General features: G+C 38.7%; 1 protein-coding gene across 7 annotated transcripts in view; it reads right to left on the bottom strand.

Annotated features, from left to right (window-relative positions):
• Positions 1 to 21,366, bottom strand: part of NCOA7 (nuclear receptor coactivator 7) — a 154,496-nt gene that overhangs the window by 35,251 nt on the left and 97,879 nt on the right. For 6 of the 7 annotated variants that reach the window (XM_088840561.1, XM_055433828.2, XM_088840562.1 and 3 more), the window contains 7 exons: positions 19,503 to 19,582; positions 16,146 to 16,253; positions 12,933 to 13,046; positions 12,254 to 12,379; positions 10,274 to 10,458; positions 5,029 to 6,068; positions 3,576 to 3,744 (listed from right to left, as the gene is read on the bottom strand). In XM_088840561.1, the coding sequence (XP_088696687.1) occupies positions 3,576 to 3,744; positions 5,029 to 6,068; positions 10,274 to 10,458; positions 12,254 to 12,379; positions 12,933 to 13,046; positions 16,146 to 16,253; positions 19,503 to 19,582 (1,822 nt within the window). The remainder of the gene's footprint in view (positions 1 to 3,575; positions 3,745 to 5,028; positions 6,069 to 10,273; positions 10,459 to 12,253; positions 12,380 to 12,932; positions 13,047 to 16,145; positions 16,254 to 19,502; positions 19,583 to 21,366) is intronic. The other variant, XM_055433829.2, reaches the window with a different exon arrangement.

A 21,366-nucleotide genomic window follows, 5' to 3' on the forward strand; every position in this document is an offset into this window, starting at 1 on the left:
TGGATATATGTTTCTCTCCTTCAGGTCTGGAAAGTTTTCAGTCATAATTTTATCAAATCCATTTTTAACCCTTTCCTCTGTCTTCTCCTTCTGGGACCCATATAAAGAGGATGTTAGTATGCCTGATGTTGTCCCAAAGGTCCCTTAGATTGTTCGTTTTTTTCTTTTTGCTGTTCTGATTGGGTGATTTTCATTATTTGAATCTTCCAGATTGCTCATGTGTTCTGTATCACCGTGTGTGCCATTAATTCCTTCCAGTGCGTTTTCCATTTCAGTTACTGTCTTCAGTTCTGACTGGCTTTTGTTTTTTCAAGTTCCTTATTAAAATTCTCATTCTGTTCATCTATTCTCTTCCCTAGTTCAGTGAGCATTCTTATTATTAATGTTTTGAACTCTTTACCTGGTAAATTATTTATCTTTGTTTCATTAAGTTGTTTTTTCAGGGAGTTATCTTGTTCTTTTGTTTGAAACAATTGTCTCTGAGCTTCCCTGGTGGCTCAGATGGTAAAGCATCTGCCTGCCATGCGGGAGACCCGGGTTCAAACCCTGGATCAGGACGATCTCCTGGAGAAGGAAATGGCAGCCCACTCCAGTATTCTTGCCTGGAAAATCTCATGGACGGAGGAACCTGGTAGGCTACAGTCCATAGGATTGCAAAGAGTTGGACACGACTGAGCGACTGAACAGCAACACAACATGGGAGTGCATATTTCTTTTTGACTTTTGTTTTCTTCAAATAAATACCCAGAGGTGAAATTGCCAGACTGTGTGGTAGTTCCCTTTTAAATGTTTTGCAGAACCTCCACACTGTTTACCATAGTGGTTGCACCAATTTGCATTCCTACCAATAGTGCATGAGGTTTCCCTTTTTCTACATCATTGCCAACTCTTGTTGTCTTTTTGATGACAACCCTTCTGACAGGTGTGAGGTATCAAGATTTTGATTTGCATTTCCCTGATGATTAGTGACTTGAGCATCTTTTCACATGCCTGTTGGCCATCTGTATGTCTTCTTTGGAAAGATGTCTACTCAGATCCTCCACCTGCTTTTTAATTGAATTTTTTTGATACTAAGTTGTATGAGTTCTTTACATATTTGACTTCTTTATGTATTTTTGGCATTAATTCCTTATCAGGCATATAATCTGCAAATATCTTCCCCCTTTCAGTAGGCTGCTGTTTCATTTTTCTATGACTTCTTTCACTGTGAAAACACCTTTTAAGCTTGATGCAGTCCTATTATTTTTGTTCCTGTTGCTCCCATCTAAGAAGACGTATCCAAAAAAATATTGCTGAGACTGATGTCAAAGAGCTTACTGCCTGTGTTTTCTTGAAGGAGTTATATGGTTTCAAGTCTTGCATTTACACCTTTAACCTATTTTATTTTTCTGTGGTGTAAGAAAGCGATTCAGTTTTCCCAGCACCATTTATTGAAGAGACAGTCTTTGTCCTATATTCCTGCCTCCTTTGTTGTAGATTAACTGACCATAAAAGTGTGGGTTTATTTTGGGGCTTTCCATTCTATTCCATTTCCCAATCTTAAACTAAAATGTGGCTTCCCTTAGGGTAGGTAGAGACAGAAATACGTAAAGAACAACTGAAAAAAATTTCCCAACATCTACACATGAAAAAATCATTAATATAGTGAGATATAATATTTCCCAGAAAAATATTTGGTCAATTCATGATTAGTTTAAGAGAGACAATTAAGTATGTCAGGTTATTTGCTAGCCAAAAACAAAAAACAAAACAAAACAAATCAGGGACACTATAAAATACAATGTAACAGAATTCAACAAGTGACCCAGTTTAAAAAAGGTCGCAACAACTACTTGTGTGTGAGGTCAAAGAGAAGCGCTATTTCAGCTTTACAGACTTATTCTGGCTTAAAGAACGACAGTAAAATAACCACATGTGTGAGACTGCAAATAAATTACTCTGTAAGATTCCTTGGTGCACATACATCTCAAAGATAACAAAACTGAAAAAACCTAAGTTCATTATATTATAAACAATACATTTTTCCAAAGAGAAAATGACATAGGCAGGTTTCCCAATAGACCAGGAATCCACATAACTTAAATATAGCTGAAAGAGTCAGTACTTTGTTATCTCCACCAATAAAATCAGGAATTTGCCTAAACCTCTAAGATATTATACATCTATGACATATGATTCTAGAACTCTGATTTTCACAGGGCTTCAGAAATTATGTGTAAATATTTCAAGAAGAAGAAATGTAAAAGACACACATTTTCTTTGTATCTCCTCAGTATCTATAAACTTTGAAGGAATCAGTGTTGGGGTTGTAAGCACAGGGAGAGGAGTACACCTTGTAAACACAAAACAAATTATGTTTAACATCTATTTTAACATGAGTTTGTATCCCAAACAGAAAAAATATTAGCAAATTCCTTAATTAAAATTCTATTCATTAGCTTCACATTAAACTATGATTTATTAAGATCAGGCAACTCTTCATGAGAATTACCATTCTGGGCACTAATCAGCCAGTTGTGCTTGTGTTTGGAATTTAATCTTGCTTTATTAAGAAATCATGCTTGGGAATTCCCTGGAGGTCCAGTGGTTAAGACTTGGCTCTTTCACAGCCGTGGACTGCGTTCAATCCCTGGTCAGGAACTAAGTTTCCACGAGTTTAGTGGCATGGCCAAAAATTAAAGTAAAATGAAATTACCTCTTCAATATTGAGATATCTGGGGAAAAGTTCACTTAAATAAATAAACATTCATGCTTAAGGAAGCTCACTGAGTATTTATTCTTGGCAGGTATGTTAACCGAAAAGCATGCCTTGATGACTAGTTAGGAAAAGGAAAAACATGTGTGTTTAACAATTTTGAAGACTAGTTTCAAGGCCTCTGAGAAGAAATTTTCATTCTATCACATACAAAAGAAAATTTCTTTTCTAAAAAATGTTTCCTAAATATTTCTGTTATAAAGATGTACTGCTCAGTGATGTACAGCTGAAGAATGTCATGCCACTGTCCCTGCTGTCCTAGACTGTCACATCACCAATAAAACTTCTTTGGCAATTTAAAAATACAAATCTCTTTAGAGGTCTATGTAGCCCCCCAAGTGCACCCAGATGGTTTCAGTCACATTTCTCATGCTGCTGACTCACAGACACTTTCTCCATAAGGGGAAAGCAATCTTTAGTCCCCCAAGAATAACAGGCACTTTAAAATTAAAATCATGCCTTTCTGCAGCACTTGGGGTTTAGCTCTGCTCCATCAATTTCTTTATTCCCAACAGAATAGCACTTTCACTTACTGGCATCTGAAAATACCTCAATCTTCCTTCATTTAAAATTCAACTGGGTAGAAAGTTCTGAAAGTGGTTCAGCACACAGGACCAAAGATGACTTCAAATTTGCTATATTGAAACCACCCTTTAGCCGAAAGCTACTGAAATAATATCCTTTTAGAAATTCTAAGATGTACTATGAAGAGAAATCTCTTATTCAAGAATAAAATCAAGAATTTCAAGACTAAATTAAAAATTGAGATGCAATTAGAGTCTACTTGACCAACAGATTTCCTATTCCAGCCCACACTCACCTCTCCCGAGGAACAGCAAACCAGTACTCCGGTTGCTTTCTTCGTTTGCCATACTGCTGAACCATGGCTGTCGTGTGAGTGGCAAAGGATTTCCTCATTGGTTTTCCCACTTTAATGCACAGAAACATGGGTGGAGTTTTGCTTTTCTCTTCTTTTGAAGGAAGTATATCTGAATCACATGAAAAAAAAATCTTCATTAGTAATAAGATTGGTGATGCTGAAACATTTCAACTTACAAAGAATTTCCAGTCCCCTCTTAGTGATGGAAAATCAAAACATATGGCATAAATATCATATAACATGATCATGTTAGATTAGGACTAACTAAGTCTTCCAGACCTTCTTAAGCACAAAAGTTCTGGATGTTTCATGTTGGTCTGCATCACATGAGATGCTACAAACTGGAATAAGGATATAAACCAACATCACAGCAAAGAGTAAAGATTTGTGACAACCTGCAAGAATACATATTAATGAATGGCACTGAGGACCAAATCATACCACAGTGCCATTCAGTTTAAAACTGAAATATCTTCAAAAGCCAAAGTGAAAAAGGAAAAGTTCCTTGAAAGATTAAAAAAAAAAGCACACTACTTTTGTTATAGAATTCTGTGTCATAGTTCAATGTTCAAAATAGATACCATGCATTGCTGATTCTTCCCAATTACCATTGACCCTTGAATAACACAGGGTTTAGAGATGCTGACACTTCTGCAGTTAAAAATACACGTAAAACTCTACAGCTGTCTCTCCATATCCCTCCTTCTTAGATTCAACCAACTATTGATGGTGCAATATTGTATTTCAAATTTACTGGAAAAAATATCTGTATACAAGTGGACCTGTGCAGTTCAAACCCTTCTGTGTATCAATAAAGATATGCTCTATTGAGGAAACTGTTCTCAAATAACTGTACTACTTTTGCTATTGCATGTGCAGATTTTAGAAAGGCAACTATACAGGCATACCTTGGAGATATTGTGGGTTTGGCCCCAGACTATCAAGATAAAGCAAATATCACAATCAAGTGAGTAACACAATTTTTTTTTGGTTTCCCAGTGCCTATAAAAGTTGTTTATATTCTATTGTAGTCTATTAAGTGTGCAATAGCATTATATCTAAAAAAAGAATACAATGTAATTAAAGAATCCTTAATTGCTAAAAAAAAAAAAAGTTAACCACCATCTGAACCTTCAGGGATAATATCTAAGATCACTGATCGCAGATCACCACAAATATAATAATGAAAAAGTCTGAAATATTGCAAGAATTACCAAAATGTGAAACAGAGACATAAAGTAGACAAATACTGTTGGAAACAGGGCGCCAATGGTCTTGTTTGATGCGGGGTTACCACAGATCTTCAATTTGTAAAAAAGTGCAGTTTCTGTTAAGCACAATAAAACAAGATATGCCTATAGAACAGAATAGAAAGAAATTAAAAATGGCCTACCTTCGATGGGTACCTGAATCCTCTTTAATAGCCACAACTGAACTTCAGATTTATTATCCATTTGAGCACCTTGGCAGCTGTTGTCCAGAGTAGATTCCAAAGAGGAGTCTGGATACTCTTTATTCATACTTTCTTCTGTAGAGGCGCTCTGTTGCAATGGAAGCGGTGCTCTCTCTTTCGCCCAGGTTTTATCTGGCTCTTCCTTGTCCTCAATTGGGGGATCAGCTGTCTGCGGAAGAGAACTACTAAGGGTGATGTCTATTCCCACTGGCTCAGTACTTTTGCCATCGCTTAATTCTGCCTTCTGCACATTATCAGGTAACTGTGACCCTTCTCTGTTCTTATTAAGGTAATATTCAATGAGTTTGACTTTATCTAGATCTTCATGTATGTTCAGTGTGTTTTCCACCTGGCATTCTGGGGACCCAGACTGCTTGTCCACCTCTGGCATTATATCTTGTTTCTCACAGGTTTCTAAGTCTAGGGCTCCCTTCAGTTCAGCATCACATTCTGTTCCCGAAAAGTTCAGGGCTGACTGAATTTCCGTAGTAGAACTGATTGCTTGTGATTTAGTCTTCCTTAGTTCCTCTGGGTCAAGAGAAAGGCACTCCTTTGAGGTGTCTCTTTTGTCCGTTCCACCTTTAGTTTGAGAAGAAAGTTCTTCCAAGTCAACGAAGTCATCATCTTCCCCTAAAAGAGAATTTTCTTTGGCTATAGATTCAAACGCAGCCCGAGTGTCAGAAGGTTCCTTGCTGACGTTAGCTACTGGGGTAGATTGTTGCGTTGTCTCTGCAGAGGATTCCGGTTTCTTTACCTTGTCTGACACAGAGCTGTCTGAGGGCTTCGTTTCTATGTATTCTGTTGACTTCTCTGAAGGTCCTGTTGATGTGGAATCTGAAGTCATGGTTCTCTCTCCGTTCTGCTGCCGTTTTTCTTTGTTGAGAGACTTGAACTTACTGAATGGGTTGATATCCTTTTCTGAAGCCAGGTCTTCCCATTCTCCAGGCCTGTACAGAGGACAAAGATCCTGAGGTAGGTCACTGCAGGGGGAAAAATGGTGGGTGCACACGGAATGTTAAAAACAAAACCAAACGCAAAAGGATGAAAGGCAAAAAAAGCTAAAACAAAATCCAGCCAAAAACCAAAACATAAATATACCACAACTGAAATTTATGTTTAAAGGACTTTAAAGCAAGGAAATAAAATCAAGAGATTGACTTCAAAATGAAAAATAAAATCAACCATAAAAAGTGGCAAAATAAGAACCATGAGAGTTGCTTGCATATCCTATTAGAAGCAAATGAATGGTATTTGAGGTCATTTATGAACATGGAGATGTCACCCACCAGATTTTTAATGATGAAATAAAGTTTCTGATTTTCATGAAAGACAAAGGAGAGGGAATGTTTAGTACTATGTCTAAAATTCCTTAGATATTCAAGGCTTTTCCTTTTTTCATAAAATAGTACATAAACCAACTACATTACTTCTGAATGGCTCATTGACCAAGTAGCTACTCATTTAACTGTTTTGTAAAGTAACTGACATGGAACCATAATTTTGGTTTCATGGTTTAAGATCCAACGCTTTCAAAAAGAGACATCCTTCTACTCCTAAAGGAGATATAAGAGGATTATTTCCCCTATTACTGCAGGTATATAGCACCAGCTCCATTTTACAGTTTAAAAATTTATGAAAATTAAGTCAAATGAGCTCTTACTTACAACAACTGGTTTACAGTTGTTATCATATCTTTCATTTTATTACACTATCATTTTACTTTATGGCAATAATCAGCTGAAACAGTTTCCTGGGACATGGTCAATTATTTTTCCTTAGTGACAGATGCTTTATTACCCAGATTTAAATTATACAAAAAATATTGATTAAATATGTTCTCCAAAGTTCTCCATAGTTTACTTACCTTACTGTCAATATGGATTAAAACACAGATATAAAACCCTTTTTAAAAATAACATGTTTGGATTTCAGAAATAAATTTTCTAAAAAGGCTAGATTATATTCAGGTAATATTTTATTATTCTGGCTTTGAAATAATTATGACAATACTCAACAAAGTCCTAGGAAGTTCAAGTTACAAGACTGTCTCCCCAAAGTTACTGAATAAATCACTTGCATGGAGCATCAGGTTTTTTCCAATATAAAATAAAAGCCTATGTAACTGTTGCTGCTGCTGCTGCTGCTAAGCCACTTCAGTCGTGTCCGACTCTGTGCGACCCCCTAGACGGCAGCCCACCAGGCTCTCCCATCCTTGGGATTCTCCAGGCAAGAACACTGGAGTGGGTTGCCATTTCCTTCTCCAATGCAGAAGAGTGAAAAGCAAAAGTGAAGTCGCTCAGTCGTGTCCAACTCTTCGAGACCCCATGGACCACAGCCTACCAGGCTCCTCCATCCATGTAACTGTTAGGCTCTGATAAATGCTTTAAGAGGCCTCTAATTCATAATTCATTTCAATTAAATAACCATTCACTGAGCCCCTACACACCATATATGCTAAAAGACAATCGTGACAGTATCTCTGGTTTGGAAGAAGCCTGCTGCTGCTGCTGCTAAGTCACTTCAGTTGCCTGCAGACACAAAAATGGTCTGCTCACCATGAGCATCTCAAGAGATGTTACAGATGTTTCAATCCTAGACTCCAGTATAATGTAGCATAATTTCCATTTTCAGACCCCAAATTTAATTTGGCACATTAAAGACCAAAGTCAGTCCTATAACAAAGAAGCCCAGCTTTGCACATAGTTAATGAGCAAATTGATAAGCAAAACCATCTTCCAATGAACACCTAAGTCCCTTCCTCACCTCTTACTTCCCTGGCTAGCTTGGCCTCCACAAAGAAAGCATATGACCGCAAATCAGCCTTCTATATTACCTACTCATCTACCCCTCCCTTCGTGTTATACCTAATCCAAGCCAGGATTAATTTAGCCATCTGTTTTGTTTGTTTTTTCTGTTTTGTTTTTTTTCTTTGTATTGCAGCCGCCAAGCTTTTCTGGGGCAAAGTACACAGTGGTGTCAACTGGCTCTGCTGTTAATTAATGTTTTCTAGACTCAACCAGGGACCTAATGATGACCAATAATCCCTTCAGTTGTTCCCTTCCTAGTCTCCATGGCAGCTGGAGCTACAAAATGTCTTGCACAAAGTATATAAGGCCTGAAGGTGAAGATCCAGAGGTTTTACACACACATACTTTTATTATCCTCCAATAAAAATTTTTTTAATAATAAAAATAAATATAAACTATTTTCACGTGGCAACCAGATAATTTGCACTTCTGGTTTTAACATACAACTTTAAATAATGAAATTTAAACTACTTTAAACTTTTCAACAGTTGATGGAATTCTGAGGTCAGTACCAAATCATTTGACACTGATTCTACTACCTCATTCTATTTTGCTCATTGGTGCACATACTCTTCATTAGACTAAAAACGCCTTTAGATCCCTGCATCCACAGGAACAATCACTGTACAACTCTGAAATGATTTCAGCACACTAGGAGCCAATTCTCAACTCCTCCCTCTCCCCCCAGCTACAGCATTAGCCTCGGATCATGAAACACAATCTCACATTGAGAGAAATCTTTCTGTAAGGATGTATCTTCCCTGTTACTAAAAGAACACTTAACATCCTACCCTGAAGATGTGCAATAGAATTGCTCCATTAGAAGCCATCACTGGGCAGGAAATGCCCCTAACCGCCTGGCCATCCACTTCCAAACTTAACTGTTTCTTTACCTGTTCTTGTCTTCTTTCCTCTCATCACCATGTTCATTCTTTCTTTTCAAAACTAACTCTTTCACTCCTTTCCTCTTCCTCATCTAAAGATTCCCAGGTGGCTGGACACTCCCTCACACGGCTCTCACGGGACGCGGTGTTCACGTCTGCGTCTACAGTCCAGGCACCACTCTTGCCTGCCCGTTGTACCCAGCAGATGGCGAGACAGTGGCTGTGACTCACTCGACAACATATCCCTGCCACACAAGAGGCGTGCACTAAGATGTATTAGAACCCCCAATCTGCACGAATAGAAGATTCCCACAGAATAATGAAGAGCTTCAGATATGCACGGAAGGTTCAAATAAACAACCTATTCATATTAGGCACCAGGCTATTTTCTAAGAGTTTTGGTAAATATTTACAGATGAGAAAACTGAGGCTCAAGATTGAGTTACTCAGGAAGGTCGTGGAGCCACATAGGGACAGAAAACTCAGGCGCTGTCACGTAAAACTGCCTGGCCTGCTATACTGCCTCCTAAAACCTCTCACTTAGACACTTCTTCCAGGACTCAGAGAGACCTCAGTGGCCATGCTCCCTTGGTTCCTTCAGTGGCCAGGCTACTGCAGGGTCTAGTGGATCAGATGCTAAGGACTGTGGAAGTCCAGGGGAGCCTGCCGGCATAAACCCCTAGGGACTCTGTTTCTGGGTTAGTTCCCTAGTTTCCTTTCATTCTTTTTATGAGTCCAAGGGGCTGGTTTCTCTTTGTACTGTTGGACCCACTGCTCTGTCTCTACTTTCCTATCGCTGACAGCTGCTAAAGATGTTTACTGCTAGCACATACACAGTATACAGAATTAGGCACACTGACAAATGACAAAGAATCAGATTAGCTCCACAAGTTTTCTTAAGCTGTTTCTTCATGGGGAGCTTCTTTTTTTTCAATCAAAACACTCAGTTTTAGAAGACAAAAGTAATCAGAACTAAAGCAATATCCACCTACACTTCAGAGACAAAATAAACTACTATTCTTCTCTTTCGCACCACTTAAGGCAGTCTGGCTACAAGGCAGTGTCTCTGCACTGTCCACTCAAATCTCTCTCCACAAAGGATTAAGGAAAAACAAGCTGAGGAAGAGTATAACTCTGCTTACCAATTAAGCCGAATAGAAAATCCTGATTAACTCTTGATAATCAGACAAACTCTTTCAGAGAAACTTCACCTATTCTTTCATAAATTAAGAACATACATTCAGAAAAATAAGCTAAAGAAACAGCATTTTTACATGCTGGCTTTTTTGATTTTTTCCTCTGTGAACGTTCTACGCTTCCTTATTATTGACTTTATCATTTCCATTTTCTATTTTTTAAAAATTTAGTGCACAGATATTCTACCTTCAAATTCACCACTACACAGTCTCTCACTTTTGCCAATGCCCTCACTTTTTAATTGCATTTAATTCTCCCAATACTCCCTTGGTTGGTAAACAAAGAAAGCTGTCTTACGATGGCAAGGCATCTTTGATCTTCATGTGGGAGATGTCGTTGTAGAGGGCGATGGAAACGACCTCTTCCATGGGGCAGATGAGGCCATACTCCTCACACCCATTTTCAATGACCAGGGGATCGGACTTGTGAGGGTCAAACATGATGTTGTTAGGAGTGACAATCATGACGCCTCCGACCACACCCTGAGGAAAAAGACAGAACAGAGTCGCTACAGGCGAGATGCAGCCAGCATAGTAGCTTTAGTGAACTCACGTTGCCATTCCACTGACTTCGTGAACCCCGGTATCTTACAAGACAATTGCAACCCTTCTACTAGAAGAACAGGCTGAAGAAATTGCATCACTGGGTGCGGAGTGCTGAGTCAGAGAAACAGACACGCCTCGCTGTGGCCATCAGCTGAGCCTGGTTCGAGCATGGCTGCTCAACAGTACAGGGATCTTGGGTTTCACATGTATGTCTCAGATCCCCCAGTTCCCTGTTGGTAAAATGAGAAGGGCTGTCCCAGGTGGTTTCCTGACTGAGAACTGGGGACTTTACAATCCACTCAGCACGTATTCGCCACGTGTCCAGCAAGTGCATGGTACTGTGCTCTGGGGGCAGCTATCTCAGTCTCAGTGCCAAAGAACACCCCTAGTATTTTGCTCTAAGATGCTCAGAAAGCCCATTCAGCAAATAGGAATGTGAAACTTTCACAGACAGAAGTGAATATGTTCAAACTATGGAAACTGAAAGCAAAGAACAGCTGGGAACTCCCTGGCATGATTAGGACCTAGTACTTTCACTGTTGAGGGCCTGGGGTCAGTTCGTGCTTGGGGAACTAAGATCCCACAAGCCATGCAGTGTGGCCTAAAAGGAAAAAAAAAAAGCAAAAAACAGTAGAATGGTGGAACTTGTCTGAAACTTTGTCAGTTTACATGGTAGACCGTGTTGACCACGGGGATACTGTCTACCAGGCACAGTAGGACACAAATGACTCCCTTTAGGTTAATTATTTATTTTGATACTCTTAATGAGTTTAGTGATCACCTTAGCAAAAAGTTTTGCCTTTCAGACATTACCTATTCTTGGTTGCAAAAGTTTTTCCTATCACTGGAACCTACCATTCCTATGAGCACAGGAATTCGCTCTATATCAACATTATCCTTTCTTCAGAGGCTCACTAAAAGTCAGATTTGTTTTTTAAACAAAACACCAACAAGCAAAAAACTAAAAAATTATATAACAGACATTTTCATACCAGCATCTCTAGTGGCAAACAAGTTGATAACTTAGCATTTTCCAGGTCAAGTGCTAAGCTCCTTAAATGAATCATCTTTTTTTGTTTTTAATTTTTTTTAATGTTTTATTTTTCACTGGGGTATAACTGATCAACAAATAATGTTGTGATAGTTTCAGGTGAACAGCAAAGGGACTCAGCCATACACATGCATGTATGCATTCTCCCCCAAACCCCCTCCCATACAGGATGCCACATAACACTGAGCTCTAGAGTTTCATGTGCTACACAGTACGTCCCTGTTGGTTATCATGAATTATCTTTTAGTTAGCACACCCTATTAATTAAATTTTATTATTATTCCTACTTCATAGATGAGGAAAATGGAAACTTAGGAAATGTAAATATTTTGCCCATGGTCTCAGAGCTAGTGGCGAAGAGCTGTAATTTAAGTTCAGTGACTCTGACTCTAGCATTTGCTGTTAAAACATATTCTATATTGTCTCCCTAAAACTTCATGGGCTAAGAACTAAAATATGAGTGATAAACCCAAGATCACAAAGAATCACATGTCCACTCAATGGTTACTATTCCCTTAGTCAGGCATCCAAGAGGAAAAAACAAATGCACAGTTGTGAAATCTTGCAGCTGAAACTTTAGGTAAGATATTTTTAAGTAGTCTGCCTTTGGTAATTTGGAACTGGTTTAGTTTTCCACAGATTCTAAGGAAAAAAAAACAAACAAACTGCATAGCCATATACCTTTCCATCAGTGAAGTACCGGCAATTCATTTTCAAAAATTTTACCACTCCTGGCTCATCCTCTTCAGAAGTGGATGATAAGACTCTCTCGATGGGTTTTAAGGCCTTTCTTGCTAAGTCAGCATCCTTTAGAAAGCAAAATTTCCCACAATCAAATAGAAGCACTTTTTGAAAAAGATTATTAATTTATATGAATTCAGTTATCTAAGTTTCCTGTAAGTAACCTGTTTTTATTAAACTTGAATATTTAAAAAAGGCAAATGTCTTCCATCCTTCAAAAATAATCATCCAAATCAAACTAAGATTTTTAAAGCACATATGTATGAACCTATAAAAAATGCCTCATCACATGTCTTTAGAAAATAATGTAAATGAAAGAATTCATATTGAACTCATTCAAATTCTGTAGAAAAAGGAGTAAAAGTGGTACAAAGAAACTACTGGCCTCACTGAGAGTTTAACTTCTACCTAAACAAGACACGCATTTCTGCCTTTGAGACCTTAAATGTGAACTGGCTTCTTCTCTCAACTAATGACAAATGATTTTAACCCCATCTCTTCAGGGAGGGAGGAGAGTTTCCGATAAACTCTTGAGAAAAACAACGTGAGTTATTTTCTGTAATAACTCAAAAACCGGTGCCGATAAATGTGAGCTTCAGTGCAAGAATGAAATACATACAGGCAGTTTATCGTATTCTGCATCTGATGATGAAGGGGAGACCGTAGCACCAGGACTGGATGATGAAAACCTTAAGGTACTCGAGGGAGAGTTGGCATCTGGCACAAAAAGAACCTGAGAACAGGAAAGAAAGGCGAGGTGAGTCCCAAGAACCAGGGCAGTGTTCAGAGCAGTTACTTTCCACACAGTACCATGCTGGCTGCGGGATGAAGACCTCACTGGCTGGCACTGAACTTCTGACTTACTCGGGGTCTCCCGAGTAATGAATCAGTTCTTCACATCAGGTGGCCAAAGTACTGGGGTTTCAGCTTCAGCATCAGTCCTTCCAACAAGTATTCAGGGTTGATTTCCCTTAAGGTTGACTGGTTTGATCTCTTCGCTGTCCAAGGGACTCTCGGGAGTCTTCATCAGCACCACAATTTAAAGGCATCAATTCTGTGGCATTCTGTCTTCTTTATGGTCCAGCTCTCACAACCGTATGTGACCACAGGGAAGACCATAGCTTTGACTATACGAATCTTTGTTGGCAGAGTAATGTCTCTGCTTTTCAACACACTGTCTAGGTTTGTCACAAAGTTTAACTTTAGTTCTTTTAAATCTCTCTTCAGTCCAGAAAAAAAGTGAGCCAAGAACGAAACACACCTTGAGATAAGGTGGAAAAATCATCATCAAGGAGAAATAAGATGAGGACTGATAATACTGAAAATATGAGCTCTCAAATTACCAAACATTCATTAAGAAGTGGGCCATAAAATTTGGTATAAGTTTCCAAATAACCAATGCAAAGATATAGACATCATGAATCAACTGAATTCACTGTCCATAAAATAAAAACAAACCAGTTTCTTACTAGTAAGAAACTACTTACTACTAGACTTACTAGTCTCCCATGAAGTCTCATTAAAAAAAAAATGTGTCTCACAGTGAACCCTTTATCCTAATGACACATTGACAGTAAATGCAATAACCAGTTTTGAAGGACTGTTCTTTGTAACAGCATCAAAATGGGTTGGTGGCAAATGTCAAAAGGTTAGAGTTGCGTGAAAGTAATTTACAGAAGGCTAAAATTACATGGTCTTGGTGTACAGCTCTTATTTATTGTATGTTTCTGGGCTAGGACAGAAACAGATTTCTTCCAAACAGATGTCAATGCTCTTGATATTCTCTTAATATTTTCTTTTTGCACCTGAGCTCTTGACAAGTGTTAGGCAACATAGGTTGAGATTCTATTGCCTGGCATTCTAAATGTCAAATCAAAGAGATAATTCCTATGCTTAAATAGCCCATTGTACTGTAGACAGACGTGACAGTGTTAACAGGGAGAAGCGCAGTCATTATATATCCTCCTTCAACATGGAAGTGAGTCTGGATCACTCTTCTTAATTCTTCATCTTTGCCAGAAAAATCATGAGCATAGCCAGATCTTGGGACAACTAACAGCACATAACTGTTTAGTTATATGAGGGCTACACAGCATAGTAAAGGCCAGAAGGACCATCTGCGTAAATGAAGCCCAACCCCTAATTTCAGAGATGAAACCAAGGTCAAAAAGGCAGTGATTTGCCCAAGTTTAATAGCTATTAAAGGGTCAAAGCGGAGAAGGCAATGGCAAGCCACTCCAGTACTCTTGCCTAGAAAATCCCATGGACGGAGGAGCCTGGTAGGCTGCAGTCCATGGGGTCGCTACAAGTCAGACATGACTGAGCGACTTCACTTTCACTTTTCACTTTCACACATTGGAGAAGGAAATGGCAACCCACTCCAGTGTTCTTGCCTGGAGAATCCCAGGGATGCGGGAGCCTGGTGGGCTGCTGTCTATGGGGTCACACAGAGTCGGACACGACTGAAGTGACTTAGCAGCAGCAGCAGCAAAGGGTCAAAGGAAATGAAGCTTTGTGGCACCTATTTTTGTATTATTATCCTTAAGGAGGCATATTAAAATGGTTAGATGAGGTAGTTAGATAGCATCACCAACTAGATGGACGTGAATCTGAGCAAACGCCAGGAGATAGTGGAGGGCAGAGGAGCCTGGCCTGCTACAGTCCATGGGGTCACAGAGTTGGACATGACTGAGCAACTGAATAACAACAACAGGGCATGTTGAGACAGTTCCTATACCTCCTGTTAGTACTGGGCCTTAATCCAGTACCAACAAACTATTTTGTTCATGGACTCAGTAAAAGAATAAAGAATCACCCTAAATTATCTTAGTAAGTTCCAGTGGCTACAGCTTGAATTAGTAAGGATATGCCTAGGTTCTCTGCTATGGGTCAGTTAACACATTATTCAGCAACATCCCAGACTATAAGAAACCCAATAAAAATGACTAAAATCTATTAACATCCCAGAGATAAAAATTTATTAATTTTTGAAAAATTTTAATTCATATTTGCCCTTGATTACCTGGTACTGGCAGGATACTAATTTCTCTCATTTATGACAAGGACATAAATACCAAAAGCATGGTAGTACAAACTGGCCAATTTATATAGCCTGGTGGCTTCATTTGCTGCTCTTGAAATAAATGCAAAGAATACTACCATTGCCCGAATGAAGTTATTCTTAGAAGTAGCAGCATCTGCTGTCAAAGAACTCAATGTCACTAAAATTTATTTGTAAACTTTTTGATGGCTATCATTCTGACCAGTGTGAAGTAATATATCATTGTAGTTTTATTTGCATTTCTTTAACAATTAGCAATGATGAAAGTCTTTTCATGTGTCTGTGGCCTTTTCTTAATGATCCTACTGAATGTCTCCTTCTTTGGCCAGATTGATTACTTTTGTCATAGTATCAAATGAAAGCCAAAATGACAACAATTTTGCCTAATTTAAAATAAAACGATGGCCATAATATACCCTATGAGTGGACTAAACTGAAACCTGCAATTCTAAATTAAACATTTGAAGAATATCTGTATGAAATTCTACAGGGAAAAAAATTACATTAATTTAACTATTCTTGATGGAAACATCTATTAACACAAAGGGCAGTTAAATCAACTGTGTTAATCATTTGCAAAGCATTTATCTCTGAACAGTTCATAAGCATCAGGATGCTTTCAGAAGTCTTGGATCTAAGAGACTGAACCAAGACACAATAACAATGATGACAGTCCTAAGACATTAAGAACAAGTCATTAAAAATGGCAGCAAAAATAAATTTCTAAAAGTAAAATGTTTCTAAAGGAAAATTCAATAAGAAAATCATTACCTGGCCTGGAACAATAGTATGTGTGAAAAGCTTATTCAGTTCCACTAATTTATTGGGAGTGATGTTAAATTTCAGTGCTATGGAGTTTAGGGTGTCCTGGCTTCCAGCCTAGAATAATCAAACAAACAAGATTCAATACATCAAGCACAAGACAGACAAAATCTTTCCCCTGATAGTCACATTAATCTATTTTTGATATGAGTCAATAAAAAAGTAACACACACATCCAAATGTATTACGAAAAAAGCAAACAGATTCTCAATTTTTAACAAAAAAGTCTTAAATATTATTCATTTCTGGGCTCCCTTATTTGCAAATTTCACTGTCCACTAATAGATTTCTAAACTTACTCTGGAACAACTTAGGTGTGTAGATTAGAGGGTCTATGAGGTATAATATAAAGCTAAGAAGAAAAGAAATATTACACATACTACTACTCATAGGGGAAATGGAGCTAGTTTATCTCTTTGCATTTTTCTTTTTTTTATTTTTTATTGGAGGCTAATTATTTTACAATATTATATTGGTTGGTTTTGCCATACATTGACATGAATCCGCCCCGGGTGTACATGAGTTCCCCTTCCTGAATTGCATTTTTCTATTTGCCTGTCTCTTTACTGTACTTTAGGCTCCTGGATTGTGGCCTGTTAAAGACCATTTTCCCCACAGTGCCTGACACATAGAAGGCATTTAAATAGTTGATGAATGAATACAGTGAAAGGCATGGAAATCTAAAAGGACTCAGATTAGCTACCAAAAATTGTTCACTGACACTAACATGACAATTTCCCACAGTCAGCCAAATTAGTGCTATTCCTTAAATCTATAAAATTTGTGCTATGTCTCAGCTGTTCATGTCTCTGTCCTTCTCTAATAGAGGGGGAACAGGAATAAAAAGGGCTGTAAGAAGACATGAAACTGGACTTCCCTGGTGGCTCATTGGTAAAGAACCCACCTCTCACATTGAAGGCCCTGCAGTGAGAAGTTCCCGCAGGAGGGATAGTTGTATCATTAAATGTTTGAAACTAAACAGAATGCTTGAACATCCACAGCACTGGAACAATGTAAGCAATTGTGTAAGTGGCTCTGGTCATGGTTCTCTAAACACAAAGTTATGGATCACCTTTTAATAATGAGAAATACACAAAATAACTGGCCAACTAATCTCCATAACATAAATCAATCAGGTGGACAGATCTGCATTACTAATTTGATTGCCTGTTTATATGAATTAATTTGGGGTTGATTTTTTATGCTCACTGAATCATTTAGTACACCCTGTGTGAAGCATCTCCTAGCAAAGACGACTTCTTATTTCCTTGGAGGTGCTTATGAGTCATACTGTAGGATACACACAAGGCTTTAGAATCTATGATGTTATTAGTGATAAACAATCCAACACTTTCCCAAGATCTTGCAGGAGGTAAAGGCACTGTGCTAGGTGTTATGGGGATCAACAACATATTGTAGTCAGTGGTAATGGGACATATATAATCACCCCCAAACCGTTCCTGGAAAGCCCCAGGCCTATAAACCATAGAAAGATGCCTAAAAAGATGTTCACAGAGCACTGAGCATGAAATGCCAGTGCCAGGGCCTTCAATGTGAGAGGGTAACAGGCAGGAAGGCTAGGGGTCTCCAAATGGAGGAAATAGGCTGCAAGGGTCAGACATTTTTTATCTTTCTCTTAAGCAACAGGAGGAAACAAACCAGTGATATATTTTTTCCCCTTCTGTATATAAATTTAAAAAGAGGTTACTCTTAAAATACTGTGTTGCCATAATGACACCTGGTTCCACCTGAACTTAACTTTTCTCAAACCTTGAGTTAACCAATGCATTTTTCTTATGGAAATGTTTGTCTTAAGCTATGTTAATGTCCTATGCATTTACCCCAGACTCTGTCTTCAAGTCGGTTTGCCTAAAGGCTCAGAACTGACCTGACAAACCAGTATGTTATACTCACACTTGTTCTCTTAATCTATGTTAATGAAACTATATATTTGTATAGGAATCTGCTTTTCTTCAAGATTCATGTCAATCGTTTTATGGCCTGGGATGACTCGCCTGGTGCCAAGATTATCTCAAAATGCATCTTGTGGGTGAGGGGCCTGGTGCCATTCTCTGAGTTTTGAGACATTTCCTTCCTTTCATTAGCAGACTGCTAGTAGCCATCCAGCTAAAGACTAGAAGGGTGTATTCTTTCTGCCTCCTTCTGATATCTATGTCAGAAGCTTTCTCTATCTCCTTTATACGTCAGCAATACTTAAAGTTTTATTAAACCTTGTCTCTGGCCCCGGATTGAATTCTTCTCCTCCGGAGGCCAAGAATCCCGGTGTCTTTCCATGGTTCAGCAACAACTTTTCAAATGTGATGCTACAGAAGGTTGGAGAAGATTCACCATTCTAGAAGAAATGCCAGGGAGGGACAGGCCTTGCTGCTTGCCTTATATAGAGGGCCAGGCATTGCACACAAATAATGAGTAGAAAATAAATACACATGAGGAAAACACAGGGGGCAGGGGCAATAGCACTTAATTTCTTTCTAGAAATCAGAGACCACTCCTCAGCAATGCCAGTTCAAACTAATGAAAACAGATCTGTAACTGAGTGCCCACTTCGTGCCAGGCCTGGGATAAGCATGCACAGCTGCTGGCCTCCAGAAACTCATGGTGTGATGGGAGAGATGAGTACATAATGGTGAGGTGCAGTCACAGGGACAGAGGCACTGCATTGTTCGTCTGCTGATTCAACCATATGGAGGTCTAAAACCCTGCAAGCACCAGAATTAGAATGCAACCAAAATGGGATCTGGTCTCTCTCCAGGCAGACATTGAAAGATAACAGTTAAACTAGTGCATCAACACTGTTAAACTGATAAAGGTTATGCAAAAGAACACACTTCTCTGAGACAGTACAGTAAAGGGATGGGCCTTAGACTTGCAGGATGGTCACAGAAAGGAAGAATGAACGTGGAGAGTGGTAGGAAGACGATGTTCAGGCTGAGGTTCTGGTTCGTAGAAATGTATGGATGATCACTGCTTCTTGAAAAAAGGCCAAGCCTGAAGGTCTAAGTGAATGTGTAGAGTAGACAACTGGATGTATGGTTTGGGAAGTCAGAAAGCACGTCTAGGAAGGAGACCTAGGATTACTCATCACCGGCATATCAAAGGTTAATTCAAGTAATAGGTTTATTCAGGGAAAAATTACAGAAAGGAGAAATGACTGAGGTCTTAAGAAGCTTTTCTATTTAATGGCTACACAAGAGGAAGACAGCTAAGGGGCAGGATGTGTCAGGGAGAAACATCATGTAAATCTAGCGGTATTAACAAACGTTTGTACTACCTGTTTATACTTACAGTGTATTCCATAGTACCATGGGGCTTCTGAACCACCATCTTCTTCTCTTTTTTATCATGTGTTTTGTTTGGATTGTCATCTGAGGAATAAAATGATATAAGTGAATGATTTCATTTTCAGGAATTGAGGATAGGGTAAATTACAGTATATTAAAACCCATTCTCAAAATGACTGAAAAAACAAAAAGACACTAAAAGAAAAATGGGCTGAAGGCACAAATAGACCAAACTCATAAAAACATATTGGTCATCAATGTATACTTGAATAAATGATTAATGCTAACTGCAATTAAATAGTACAAATAACAATGAGGTTATGCCTTATAGTTATCCAAGTATGTTTACGTGATAAGGTATAATGATGAAGTAAACTAGTATGGTGGTATAAGTGATATACAACCTAAATCAGTACAGCCCTTTTAGAAAGTGATTTGTCAATATGTAACAATAGCCATAAAAATGTCCATAACTCAGCAATTATTACCTTACTTATCCGAAGGAAAAATTCAAAACAAGGAAAATGCTATGCACAGCATATGGTTACCGCAGTATCATTTATAATACTGAAAACTTGGAAAGACCTCTATGTTTAACAACACATTAATCTGGACCACAGATTGAGCTGCTTTTAAAGGTCAAAACCAGTCAACCGAGTAGTTTGGCAGCTACGAATGATTCAACCTAGTTGCTATGACGAAATACCTCTTAATATAATCAACCCGGACACTGAAAACCAGAGAGACATATATCAATGGATATACATTTAAGTAACAAAGAGTACAAGATTGAACTAACTATGAAAAGATGCTCTAACTTGCATGAGATCAGAAAAATGTAAATTAAGACGAGCTATCATTTTACAGCTATTAGCATGGCAAAAATCAGAAAGCTGGATAATTCTAGGGTTGGCAAAGATGCAAGCTGCTACAAGGAATGTAAACTGGTACAGCCATTCCAGCAAATTAATTATATACAGCCTGCTGCTATTGTTTAGTCGGTAAGTTGTGTCTGACTCTTTGTTACCCCATGGACTGGAGCCCGCCAGGTTCCTCTGTCCATGGGATTTTCCAGGCCAGAATACTGGAGTGGGTTGTCATTTCCTTCTTCAGGGGATCTTCCTGATCCAGGAATCAAACCCACATCTCCTGCATTGGCAGGCAGATTCATTACCACTGAGCCACCAGTACGACTCAGCAAATTGACCCACAGATACATATCCTCTCCCAGGAGATATCAGAAAGTGACCTGCTGGAGGGTGCATAAAACAGAGTTATCTGTGGCATTGGGGAGCAGGAGGGAGCAAAATATATCTAAGTACTGCCTAGAATCCCAGAGCATAACACGCCAGAAGCATACACCAAAACATGTTTAGAGAGAAACAGAATGGTATGTACAGAGTGGTACCATTATGTATACTAAAAGCAGCTGCACACAAAACTACACATACATTAAAAAAAATACTTTTATTTATTTGGCTGCACTTGCTCTTAGCTGTGACATGTGGGATCTAGTTCCCTGACCTGGGCCCCCAGCATTGGGAGCATGGAGTCTTAGCCACTGGACCACCAGGGAAGTCCCTGTGGTTGAACAGTTTTATCAACCTGTTCCTTGCCTACAGAATTTGGGGAGTCGATCAGCCTTATTTCATCTTCTTTCAGTTCTCTGTTTATAGAATTTGAGGAGTTGATCAGTCTTATTTTATTTTATCTTCTTTCCATTCCCCTCAGTTCAAGGTAGTAATGTTCCTGCTGGTATAACATTCAAGAACTTGGAGGTCTCCTGTCCATTAGACAAAAGGCTCATTTACAGATCTTTCCAAGAAATTCCATCTCTATTTCTGACTTCTGCTTGGATGGCTGAGGGA

The sequence above is a fragment of the Moschus berezovskii genome, chromosome 10 (genome assembly GCF_049115385.1).
Source record: "Moschus berezovskii isolate FMDL1 chromosome 10, NW_MosBer_1.0, whole genome shotgun sequence".
Taxonomy (NCBI): domain Eukaryota; kingdom Metazoa; phylum Chordata; class Mammalia; order Artiodactyla; family Moschidae; genus Moschus; species Moschus berezovskii.